Source organism: Neodiprion virginianus, chromosome 3, assembly GCF_021901495.1.
Source record: "Neodiprion virginianus isolate iyNeoVirg1 chromosome 3, iyNeoVirg1.1, whole genome shotgun sequence".
In the NCBI taxonomy this organism is placed as follows: domain Eukaryota; kingdom Metazoa; phylum Arthropoda; class Insecta; order Hymenoptera; family Diprionidae; genus Neodiprion; species Neodiprion virginianus.
Genome location: NC_060879.1, coordinates 8,088,863 through 8,101,903, shown reverse-complemented (window position 1 = coordinate 8,101,903; position 13,041 = coordinate 8,088,863). Strand labels below are relative to the sequence as shown.

Genomic DNA, 13,041 nt, shown 5'->3' with positions numbered 1-13,041 from the left:
GAATATCTCTGCTCTACGTTTAAGTAGACGATTATTTAGCAGATCTGGAAGCTTGTTTTTGAGAAACTTCAGGTAAGTTCTTTAATACCATCTTGCGCGTAAAAAGCAGAGACCAATCTACCGTACGAATAACCCCGCATTGATTGAATGTATAATCAACCCATAATGCTCGCTGAATCATTGATTGGTCAAATATTCCATATGAATTTTTCCGAACAGTCGTAAAACAGGTCTCCACTTATGAAGTTCAAAATCAAGCCAATGTGATGATAGCAATTTATGTCTGTATTGAAGAACTATTAAGCAAGCCTTCCAACTCGTCATGCAACATGCTGCAAAAACACATTGATAATCCATCGAACTTGATGGCTCGACTTACGAACATTGCGTGGATTTCATTTAGCCCAGTGATAAACGTTGTGGACGTTTAACATTCCGTCCAGATCGAAATTCTACTTATGTGCAAACAAGATATGAAACATGAACAGCGGTTCCGCTTTATGCTGCTGTAATGCGTTGTAGCAAGAATTTATTCTTTCCGCATGGTCTGACCCATACAGTGATTGAACCTTTGCTAAGAATGGAAGACTAACTGATTAAACCCAGATTATTCAGAAATAATTCTTCGAGTACTACTTTCCGGGTAGCTAAAAATCTCAAATGAAGCTGATTGACCGCGAATTCAAAGTTGCAGTGCACAGAAAAAAGAAGAATGGAAAATTCACAGTTTTTTATGTAACGCGTAGCGCTTCGAAAGCAACTTGAAAAATCAAAGTTTCAGGTGTAAATTTTACATTTCCTGTCGAAATTACATATTAAAAATGTGAAATTACATTTGTAACTGTAAGAATTCATTTTTAAAATTGAATTCATAAAAATGTTATCTCAAACTGTAATTTTTCCAGTTTTATTTACGAAGCGCCACTTATTACAATTATAATTTTTCCATTTTTTCCGTTTAGTTACTCATTATTCAGATCATAGATTAACGACTTTCAGACATTTTCAATATATTCTGCTGAAGTAAGTTCAAAGTCTTTCATTTTCAATCGAATTCGTATTTATTTTACACCCGTTGTGTACGGAAAGTCATACGGCTGCATAGCAACTCGAGAGTCAATTGTTACAAACAACGCGCTTTGACTGGCAACTGGCAAATTTTGCTCATATTGTCTTCGGCATCGCTCTAGTACAAATCTCTTTACGATGGATTTTTCAAATCGCGAGATGTACGATATGGTGCTGATGATGGGAAGGTGTGACAACGTTGCGGGGGACGCAGCTCGCGAATACGCGGACCGGTATCCGTTGAGGCGGCATCCGTCCGCGAAGGTCTTCCGCCGCTTGGAACGAAGCCTTTGCGAAACTGGCAGCTTCGTCCCGGATCGTTCTAACGCTGGACGTCCGAGATCCAGACGGACGGTGCAGTTCGAGGATCGTATCCTCGACGATCTTGACAGAGCGCCTACTAAAAGTACTCGGGGTTTGGCGGCGGAACACGAGACTGATAAGTCAACCGTACACCGGGTCTTGCGAACTAACGAGCTGAAACCATTTCACTCGCAAAACGTTCAAGCACTGCACGGTCCAGACCGTGTGGCAAGAACCGCTTTTTGCGAGTGAATATTGGAGCAGCATCAAGCAGACCCGATGTTCATATTTAACATCTTATTTACGGATGAGTCGAATTTTGATCGCGACGGGGTTTTCAACACCCACAACATCCATCATGGGGCGGAAGAAAACCCGCACAATGTTCGGGAATCAAGCCACCAAGTTCGCTGGAGTATCAACGTGTGATGTGGCATGCGAGGCGACGAGTTGGTAAGCTTGTTTGATAATGCATGGAAACAGATATGATTTGCTACAGTTTTATTGCTTGACTTTGAAAAATGTCATTAAAGACGTGTTTTATTGCTTTTGATGAAAATAACTTTGTTGAATCACTACAGTCAAGATATTTTATCAATAATTATAATATTTGAGCAATCAGTGATAGAGCAAGGATTATAGTTTAATTATGCAATCACACAATACGGGGTAATTTTTGACACAGATTGGTCCCTGCGTTTTACCGGCAAGATTGGATGGAAACTCGTACCGCGAGTTTCTCGAAAATCAGCTTCCGGAACTGCTAGAGGACGTTCCGCTCGATCGCCGCGCCGCCCTGACTTTCCAGCATGATGGTGCTCCAGCGCACTACAGTGCCCGTACGCGGCAGTTCCTCAACGAACGGTTTCCGGGGAGGTGGATAGGCCGTGGGGGTCCCATCGCCTGGCCACCGCGATCACCTGACCTGAACCCTCTGGATTATTGTCTATGAGGCTTGATCAAAGAATTCGTGTACAAGGACCCACCGAATTCTTTGCAAGCTCTGGAGGCTAAAATCGTGGAAGCGACAGCGACGGTGACTCCGGAAATCGTTCGTGGAGCGATGGAAAATTTTGTTAGACGCTGCAGGCTTTGCATCCAAGAAGGTGGCGGCCATTTCGAGAACCTGCGGCCTCTGTAGCGAGTCGTCACACTGACCCGATGAAAAACGGCACTTTTCAGAGCCACCAAATAATTTCGCAAAGAACGATTAGTTGTCAATACCGAAAACAAAACTGAGTGCCGTACGATGTTTCTCATTTCCTAGTAATAATAACACAGAATCATGGAACATGATTGAAATTATGTTTCTGGAATTGGAGTACATCGATTTTTTGTGACTTCGAATGGGAAAAACATGAGAATTTTTTTTATCCAATAACATTTGTAGCGCCGTAAACTGATTTATGGAACAATTCAGTGTTGCCGAAAACCGTGCGAATAAATCTATGTAACATGAATTTAGTAAAATTAACCTTTTCCGACTAATCAATAATTTATTCAGTGAAATAATGTATGGTATGACTCACTTATCACTCAGTTGGTTTATCTAAATTTTCATGTCTTTGAATTCATTCCTTCTTTGCCGTGAAAGGATATTATGCCCTAAAATGCTTCTTTCTGTCTACATAATCGAAATTTCTTTCGGAAATTCGGCAGTGTCCGGGTATAAGAAAAGATGTTTCCAGGCAAAATGAAGCATTGTCGAAATTGCCAAATCCCATTTAATTCGAGCATTAATTTGTCTGGCTATAAAATACATTTTTCGTCGCAAAATAGGCTGCGAAAGCACGAAGGGATACTGAGACTCATCGCTTTTCGATTTTAAATTCGATGTTTAGAAGTTTTTATTTTATGAAAAATCTTGTTGGTATCCCCCCTCATCGGATATGTCTTTGATTGAGGTAATTTTTAAAAAAGGAAATTCACATATTATTGAGAATGGATTCACGGGTTTGAATGAAAATTGGTACCATGAGGATTTTGGGGTCGCTGATCACGAATCTGAGGTTAGATTTGAAACATTCGAAATGGCGAACTCACATGGTGAAACAAAATCTTAAAATATTCGGATTTTGATAGAAATTGGTAAGTGGACATTTTTCCGGTCACCACTAACCGATCCAAGGTCAGATTTCCAATATTTATGATGGTCGATCCATTATTAGTGGTTCAAAATAAAAAAAATCGTAATATTTTTTTATGTAATATGATATGGGAGGGCTTTTGAATCGTCAATCACGACTCTGAATTCGTAGTTGGAAAATTGGAATTGGAAATTAATATTTATTTGTTCCATGAACCTTGAATTTGCAGTGTGAAAACGGGAAGTTCGAGGGCTGGCTCACGGTCAGCCTTAAACCGCTTGTTTACTCACACGAACGATGCAATACAGTATCGATTTATGTGGTTTAAGTATCAATTACTCAAAATTTATCAAACTTAAAAATATTTTGAATAAGACTATGAATTATCAAAATATCTCTTCTGATATTAAGACTACACGCAGAAATTTACCAAATCGATTAATTTTTACCAATTCAATCGAGCCGTGTCCGATTATTTTGTTGAAATCGATTAATCGATACATCGATTATTCTCAGATAAGTGGCCATCACTAGCATTGATCTCAACAATTTGAACGTTACTTGCCACTCCAGACCCACATTGAATCGACGAGGAAATAACTGGGAATTTGAATGACACCATATTTTTTTGAGTTGAATTAATTGAATTTATTCATGTAATTCGACTTCATTTTTCTATTCCAAATAATAAATATTATTTTTCCTCAAATTCGGATAGATTTATTAAATTCAAATTGCTTCATTTGAATTCAGGTATTTGGAAATTTTCTTCTTCTTGATTTAAAATTACTTTTTTATTTGAATTTAATTATTTTTTTCTCTAAACATAAAATTTTGGCACGAATCTAAAGTTATTCAAAGTAACTTGACTTATTACAACTCTTCCTAATTCAGTTATATCTCGAATAATTCTCATGATTTCGGTTATCATTTTTAGTGATTCAGTGAATTCTCATTTATTCAGTTATTTTGTGTTAACTCAGGTGAATCGTAATTGATTTACAAACCTATTGACACGTCAATTCAGCGAGTTATTTTTCCCTCGCATTATTGAAAAATCGGATGTCAATGATGAATTTCAAACTAGTGGAAAAATTATGTTGCAAAGACACAAAAAATGTTCGGAAAGCATAATTCAGATTGATTGAATGACTAATTATGAACCCTAACGGCATATCAATCATCTAAAATCTCTAGTTTTATGCATACATCGATGATTGGAAGTGTTTTATAACATTAAATCTTAAATCCGCTGATTTATTTGGAGATTTATTTTTATTTTCACTCGTAGATGTGTGTTTCGTAGTATTGTATAGCTGGGCATTCGCTTATTTTCACACACACGAGTGTGCGTCCGCGGGTGTGCGGCCGGCAGCGTGTGCCGTGGCAACAATACCGAGGTCAGCGCCCGAGAAGGGGTACAGCAGGGAGAGAGGGGAGGTGCCGATATTTAATTTGTAAACGAATAATAATAATTCACCCAGCGAACAAAACAGCAATTTCCGTGGCGGCAAATCCAGATGAAATGGTGCACTCTGATTGGCCTAGAGCTATCGCTTGTAATTCAAAAACTATGCGTCGGACGAGCTTCCGGTAAAGAAATTCTCAGTTGGATTTCAGTCAGGTATCACGCTGGCTGGTCGGTGTCCCCCAATTTAGGGACATCCTGTATAGCCGGGTATGTCGATTTCTTAGTAGAGAATATCCAATAAAAAGCCGAGGTTATGTTTTTATGTATCACTTTAAATCATTTTTTAGATCTGCAACAATGAACGGCGGCAGAAAAAAAAGGAAGGTTTTCGATAATGATGAAACCCTTTTCTTATTGGAGTCGATTATTCCGATATCTATCGATATTTAAGTACAGCGTGTAGACGCAACAAAGTATATGGTTTCGCATGTATACATTATACAGAAAGTACGACGGAGGAGTGAGAGAAAATGACCATTATAATCTATCTCTCTCGCTCTACACCTGGTTGGCCAGCCTCGTGTTGATCTAGATTGCACACAGTTTATGGCCGGCCATGAGCGCCTCTTGCTATTCCTACGCAAGATTTGTGAAAATTTGTTAAATGTTATATGTTTTTTTGTAAACATCAAACACACAAAATGTCTAGTTACGTCCTAACAAGAAGTTTCGTTGGTGCGGCAAGTACGTTGTTTAAATGTTGGACAGAAAATATTTACTTTTGAGAATATTTGTTAATAGAATATAACCTACACACAGAAATTTTATTTTATAGAAAAAATATTGTGGCGTACTTTGCATCGACCGATACACGAAGCTGCTGAAAGTCATCAGATTTCAAACGAGGAAATACAGGCAGATCTTGTAAGTTGTCTCAATCACTATCTTCGTATTCAATGTACCCTAATATTTTGTTCAGTTTAGAAAAATTAGAGATCAGAAAAAACAAGAACAAATTTTTTTTGTATACTAACATGGTCTCTTTTTATAGCCAGTGCAGTTGGAAAAAAATCCGTATGAGAAGCCGCGAGTCAAATGTATTTTGTGCAAATACAATATAGAGCCAGATTATAAAAACGTAAGACTGCTTTCCCAGTTCCAGAGCCGTTACACAGGACGAATTTATGGACGCCACATAACTGGCTTGTGCAAGAGTAAACAGGCAAAAGTTGAACATGAGATTCTAAAAGCACAAAATGCTGGTTAGTACCATATATTGAAATACCTCATATCATTATGCAAGATTATTAGCGCCTTAAATGCTGAGGATTAAATAGTTTCAGTCTTTCTCAGATCCCTCAAAAACCAAATTCCAATTTTTCTAGATTTTCTGATATAAAAATTAAACATGAATTGTAAAATATATCAAAAACTATTAAGTTCCAAAATGTTGAAATCTAATACTCCCATTTATTCGTATTGTTCATACTAATGAAAATTGACAAAAGCATGATACAGATCGTGATATAACACTTGGCAAAGGATATATATTCCCTAATGTTTCAGAGTTCTCCAGAATTAGTTTAGCTTGAATAACCACCTTGCATTATACGAGACTGAAGTTAGTAACATTAACATAACGAATCATCAGGGAGAAATTCATTATTGTGCAATTTCAGAATGACTTTTAAGAAGTTAGCTTTTCCAAATATAAATATGTTTTGAGTAAGAATTTCTTTTCTGCATGCACGATGTAAGGAGACTGTAGTGTGTAGATGTTATGTTTACCCTTTTTGCAATGCCGTCTAATAAATGAGATGCGGGTGTGCAAATCATTAATCTACGAGAGAATTTTGTTGAAAATATGTAAATTCACCAGTTGTTCAAATTTACATATTTTCAACATAAATATGTTTTGTTTATTATGATTTGCTAAACTTCAGACACTCCTAAAGGTTTGAAGCAACGATTTTTCCTAAACATGCATCGTTACAGTAGCCTTACTTACTTCAACCTGTATGAATTATTAAAAACCCAATCGATTACTTGTGTATGGTAATATCCTTCCACATAAAATTCTTTTTTGTAACTATGTCAACAGTTCCTATGGAAATGAACATATTTTGGTGGGCCAGATCGCACAGACATATCTCAAAAGATGGTACAGCAAGTGTACACAAAGCTCTATACACAATTCGTAGCATCTTTTGAGATATGTCCGTTCTAAATTAGCCGGCGAAATACATTCTATCTATCCAGCCCACCAAAATACGTCTTTTTCTGTAGGACGCATTGATGTATTCAGCAACATAGGCTCAAGTCGATTATTTTGATTAGCAATGCTTTATTTTTGCAATAATTTGATTAATATGTTGATGGCTAGCTTGACATTATATACTGTTAATGAATATATCATAGTAATTTATATTAAGGGTACTTTGTGGTCCATCTCTGGTTGAATTACATTTCATCTATTTCGATTATCTCTCCAATTTTACTTCAGTCAATGAATATAATTCTATACGTTAAAATATAGGTTTCATGGCTTACTACTTCAAGGATGTGACGTACGTGAAAGACCCCCAGCTCTTTGATCCGGATCATCCATTTAGGCCCCATAATTATTGAGTAATACTTGACTTAACTTTAAGAAACTGATAAACAAAGTTTGTCAGTTTGTACGAAAATATGTAAATAAATAATGTTTTTGTAGCACAATATGCTGCTGCACAAGTACTCAATACAGTCGACAGATTAAATTAATGATATATAGTTGGTTATCGCTTGAATATATCGTTCACAAATGTTCTCATCCTGACCATTTTATGGATACAAAGAATCTCAACAATCAATGTCTGTCTTTACACCACAAAGTTGCAATCTTCAACTGAATATTGTACCAATTTTGGCGGAATCCCTAACTGCGCCAAAAGCTCTGGCATGCTTACAGCAGTTCCGCTGTGGTAGCTAATATCTTTCTGGAATTGCATAAGCGCTTCTTGACACCCTCGCAGCCATCTTTCCGTAAGATCATTTAAATCATGTGCCTCGTGCTAAAAACAAAATATGCTTTTATGTCTATACACATATTATTTACCTAATTCAATTAATTATACTTTGGAATATGTACTTCAAGTTTGGATCATTTCAAAAAAGTAACCAAACGAATTGCCTTAGAAATGAAAGGATATAATAAACTTGCAACTATTACAATATTACGTTTTTCAAATTGTTGGGTAATGTGACTTATTCCAGATAAGCTTTCTTTCAAATAGTGAAAATTTCTAAAATTCCAAGACATATTTTTAGAATCGCAAACACAGACAAATTTTTTTTTGGTTCTATTAGCTACAGTTGACCTTTTGCAACTAGTATAGTATATGTGTACAGTATCTGCTTGGCTGCGACCAACCCAAAGAATTAAGAATATCAACGGGCAAACACTTGAATACTGCCAACAACAGCATGAAAATATTTTTCAATAGTATCCCTTTTTCATCAAAGTAATAGGATTCCAAAATCTGACCTTTTTTTCGTACAACAACTGACGTTTCACACTTTCTAATTGTTGTTTCTTTACGCAGATTCTTTCTTTGACTTGTTTAAGATCATCCTCAGTAATCGATCTTTCTTTGTCGCATTCTGATGGTGCGTATTCATTTTTTAAGCAAATTTTTTTCCCCATTAAACACGGCTGATGACTAGTCCTCTTCTTTGGGGTCCATGAACTTGAATTGTAATAATAAAAATGTTATAAATTAGGGTTGACAGTGACAGTTAACCACAATGTTAACTCTCAAATGTCATACAGATCTAAATTTGAAGAAATTGTATTTTAAAAATAAGATACGTATGTACGCATCACAAAGATACGCGTATACCATGAACTGTGTTATCCAATTATATGATATTAATTATCGGAATTTTTATCATTACTATTATATGAAACAGTTGAAAAGATGAAATTTGTCAATTGATCCAAATTACATTTATGCTTTTAGAAAGTTGCAATTCAAGTGCAACATTCAATGATTATTTGCGATGTATAACATCGACAAAAAACTTACGGAGAAGATCTAACGTTTGAAACCTTGACACGCTTTCCGTTGAGATTGACTTTATCACATGGGCTGAGAATAGTATGAAAGGGTGATCGAAAGGGTCGATTCGCAGCCGTGCTATTTCTCAACGGAGAAGGCGTATTTAATCCGTGCCGCCTGTCCATAATAACTAATCGTTACTTTCCTGCAAACCACATTAATTAAGAGTAATAAAATATTGTCTTCCCCTTTTATAGTAAACCCACTGCAACAATATAAACAACAAATTGCAATAAGACTTCACAAACTAGACAGTCAAGACAATACATCGGCAAGTCTATATACCGAATTCCGTTCGATTTCGCAGCTGACTGTTTTTTGTATGTTGCCCGTGATCCACGATGTGACAATAATGATCAAAACACTTCTACCACGTGGGAAGTAGGTTTGTGCGAATTGCGTGCATGTGCCTGCACGTGTCGAAATTTCAAGCGTGATACTTTTTAATCTTCATTCTTCGTAATTCGTGGATCAAGAAAAGTGTGCGAAGCCGTTGCGAGGTGCACTCGGTTCGAAATACATTCCGAAATACAAGGCTGACTTGGTAACGTCAACAAAACTAAACACCAGGGAAATCATCATTATTGCGCAATTTTATAATGACTTGCAAGGAGTCGTCTTTTGAAAATGAGAGTATGTTTTGTTTATCATGGTTTACTAAGTTACAAACACTCCTAAAAGTGAGAAGTGCGCGATTTTCCCACTGATCTCTATATACGCGATTTTCCCTAATATACATAGTTACAGTAACCGTCGACTGAAGGCATATAAAGACTGATAGTCTTATGGGACTTTTCGTAATGGAAAATGGATGAGATAAATTCTTCGTCAAGCAGCGCCCTCTGCGTTCTTCCTCACATGCGCAACCCAAGTCGGCAAGCGGTCGGTACGTAGAGGCGACAAGAACTGATGTTACCATCGCTCACCGTGTGTACCCAGATAATACAGAGTCGAATATTGTTATGCCTATGGAATGACGAACGGGAGCAGACTGAAATTTTCATATAACTCCGTGTGAACGCCGTATGCTTTTCAATTACGCAAATTCATTTGAGCCAAATTCAGCAACGTCAATATAACTCCATCGGATCGACAAGAATAATACTATCTAAATAGATTTGCAATAAACGTGCTCCTGGGTTACAGTTAACAGAGCTCGAAACCTTTTCTTGATGCCAAGAATGGGAGATGTAGTCGAAAAAGTTAATCAAAGGATGAAGATATACAGTTGATCCTGTATGTACCGTATGTAATTTCTGTGCATATGTTTAATACTTAACTCGTACCGTTAGCCGAAGATAATAATATGCATCTTGAGTCAACGCTCATATCTTCATTTCGAAAGAAGATGCAGTTGACGTGTAAAACTAATTTCTGACCTGACGTTAAATTTCCGTGGTTTTTGAAAAATACAGTTTGCTTGCAGCGAAAAACCTAGACCTATTTACACGAAAATACTACTTGGAGATATTTTTTGGAAATTAGGTAAGACTCGATTGTTACTAATGTTTGAGTCGAATGCTGTAACAAATCGCGATAAATCTCAGACAACCATTTTCACAAAAGTGATTTTAAAAAAATTTGAGGACGATCAAGGTTCCTCTTTTCAACTTCTACTCACATTACCTGGTTAGATTGCGACTCTGTCCGCTAACCCCCTAACATAAGATTGTTCAGAAAACTATTATCAAGTGTCCCAGAATATAACTACTCATATCTGTCCACTTTATTATACGTTTACGGCAATGCCCGCGTTGATTGTGAGGAATTTCGAGTTTAGGAATACGTATTCCCGACAAAATCGATACTATTTTATCCGAAATTTCAGCACTTTTCCGGTAACTGCTAATAATGATATTACCCACAGGACCCAATTGTGTAATAATACAATATATAGGATATCAGAAACTAACGACTGATATCACCTAGAAATAGATTTTTCGGATTCTTTATAACCAATTTCTCATCAATTATCTACGATATCTCGGTCAAGGAAAATACAGATGGAAGGTTTTGCAGACTTAGGTTATAGAAGAAGAATTTCACGAAGTGAAAAGGAGACAATGGTGGAACGTTAATGAGTTACATTATATATGTTAAAATTACAAGATACTTGTTAGGAATTCATGTAATCATCCAAGAAATATGCATCGTTAATGAGTTATTGGAACGGCATCGGGTTCCGGTGGTGGACTGATTGTCCGTTTTGGAGAAATACGTAGGTCCGTTAAATTCCAAGCGATACTCTTCCTGCGAAGATCACCATCCAACGATGCTTGTACTAGTCTTTGGAATTGGTGACGAGGCAGCCAACTTATGCATAGAACGTTCAGATATTGATGCATCATTTGTTTCGCGTTTTACGAATTTATCATCTAAAAGTCCGACCTTCCGTTCTGTCGAAAGTAATATGATTTTATGTGTTTAATGTGACAAAACATTTCGTAAAGTGAAAATTTGAGCGATAGGTAAATGCCAAATGGATAGCAGCCAGAAGTTGGAGAACACTGTCGCTTTGAGCGAATAAACATTTTTTCATCTCAGAAATCAGTTCAAATTCACTAGTGGTCAACAAGAGCAAGAAAATAATTCCGCTCATTGATCATACTTTTTTTCAAAACTGTAAGAGAGCAACTGACAGAATTAGTAAATGATTGGGAACCCAGGAGAGATTGGAAGCGTTGACTAAAGAATATAGACAGTTGCCTTTATAAGCTTTGGTGTGACAACCGAAAATCGTCGTGCGGAGTAACAGAGTCTTCGCAATGGTAAGACCAAGCCAGCACTTAGCCCGTGTGTATACTTACCGACTTGTCGGCGATACAAGAAATTAATAATGAGAATAAATTTCGTCCAAAATTTGTAGCAAAACAGTGATTTAATTAAAGTATAGGTACCCAAAAAAAGAATGTACACATAGATCATAAATAACAATAGATCAGATTTAATAATGATACAGAGACCTAAAAGTATATGTGTATATGCGGTCCGTGTACGATATTAACATATATGATCCATTTACGATTAATACGTGATGCATACTATAAATTTTATAATTTCTCAAGAGAAACTGGATTATCTACAAGAATACGGCTATAATATGAAAATTGAAGAATTATTCATTTCGAAGTGGGATTCTATTCGACACGCGCTCGATATATTCCATAACATTAATATTCAAAATAATCCCAACAACTTTTCATTTGCTCTCTCGATCTTGAATTTTCGTAGACATAGAATCGAAACGCTGTTTTAGCTAGTCGCAAGCGAAGTATCTACGCTGGGTAAAGAAGCACAATTGTTTTTCGAAAAGTGGTCGTATGGAAAAAAATTCAGACTAACTGTAATAGATCACGGATGCGCTAATTTTTATCAGGATGAAATGGGATGCTCCGTATATGAGACAGTATTTAACGTAGTGTCCTGATTTAACGGCCTAAAAAAGTGATTGTCGGTGATTTTTTTTTTTGATCGGGAGGGAAAGAACGAAACTTCTTAAAACTTCGAGTGTATTTTAACACACATTTGAAAAGTACGAGCAAAAATTTATATCATCCAACTGTCTCAGAACGGCAGCGTTGTTAGCTGACCCTTAACTGAAGAATATATCTTTAGTCAACGGCTGGCTATCGAAGGGCCTAGCCGATTGAGTTTGGAATCGGCAGGAAAGATAAAGTGCGTATTTCTTGTCTGAAATCTAAAAACTAAAATCATCGTACATCGTAGATAGTATTAAAGTTCGAAACCAAATTTTGGATGTTCGGATGTTCGGATGTTCAGAAAATGACGTCACCCAAAATTTTTTTTCTCTTGACGTCATCGATTTATAGTAATCGTCGACGATCAAAATCAGCTAGCCGAATTCCTCAGTCCAGAAACAACCGCGCAGTAGAGAGGACGTACGAGAATCGCGCTCCGCAGATTTCGAGTACCGGGTTCTTTACCTCCTGGTTCCTGCGCTTCAGGTCCGTTACCTGGTGAAACTCGACTTCCAGGACAAGCGCTCCGTGGTTTTGGCTGTCCAGGTCCTTGACCTGGTGACTTTTGACTTTCCGGACTAATTTTCAAGTTT

The 13,041-nt window shown here is 36.9% G+C and overlaps 2 protein-coding genes across 4 annotated transcripts; one reads left to right on the top strand and one right to left on the bottom strand.

The window, feature by feature from the left end:
- Positions 1-5,457: 5,457 nt before the first annotated feature.
- Positions 5,458-7,603, top strand: LOC124300420 (28S ribosomal protein S18c, mitochondrial). Its single transcript, XM_046754512.1, has 4 exons — positions 5,458-5,613; positions 5,705-5,793; positions 5,921-6,131; positions 7,406-7,603. Exons 1-4 carry the CDS (start codon positions 5,541-5,543, stop codon positions 7,495-7,497), a joined length of 465 nt encoding a protein of 154 aa, XP_046610468.1. The 5' UTR covers positions 5,458-5,540; the 3' UTR covers positions 7,498-7,603.
- LOC124300417 (uncharacterized) lies at positions 6,854-9,720 on the bottom strand. Of its 3 annotated transcripts, none has more exons than XM_046754510.1 (4): positions 9,255-9,720; positions 8,937-9,174; positions 8,396-8,597; positions 6,854-7,922 (listed from the first exon to the last, which is right to left on the bottom strand). In XM_046754510.1, exons 2-4 carry the CDS (start codon positions 9,092-9,094, stop codon positions 7,731-7,733), a joined length of 552 nt encoding a protein of 183 aa, XP_046610466.1. In that variant the 5' UTR covers positions 9,095-9,174; positions 9,255-9,720; the 3' UTR covers positions 6,854-7,730. The 3 variants fall into 3 exon arrangements, with proteins under 3 accessions (XP_046610466.1, XP_046610465.1, XP_046610467.1); XM_046754509.1 differs by having other exon boundaries at positions 8,937-9,114; XM_046754511.1 differs by having other exon boundaries at positions 8,937-9,116; positions 9,284-9,720.
- Between the last annotated feature and the right edge of the window lie 3,321 nt (positions 9,721-13,041).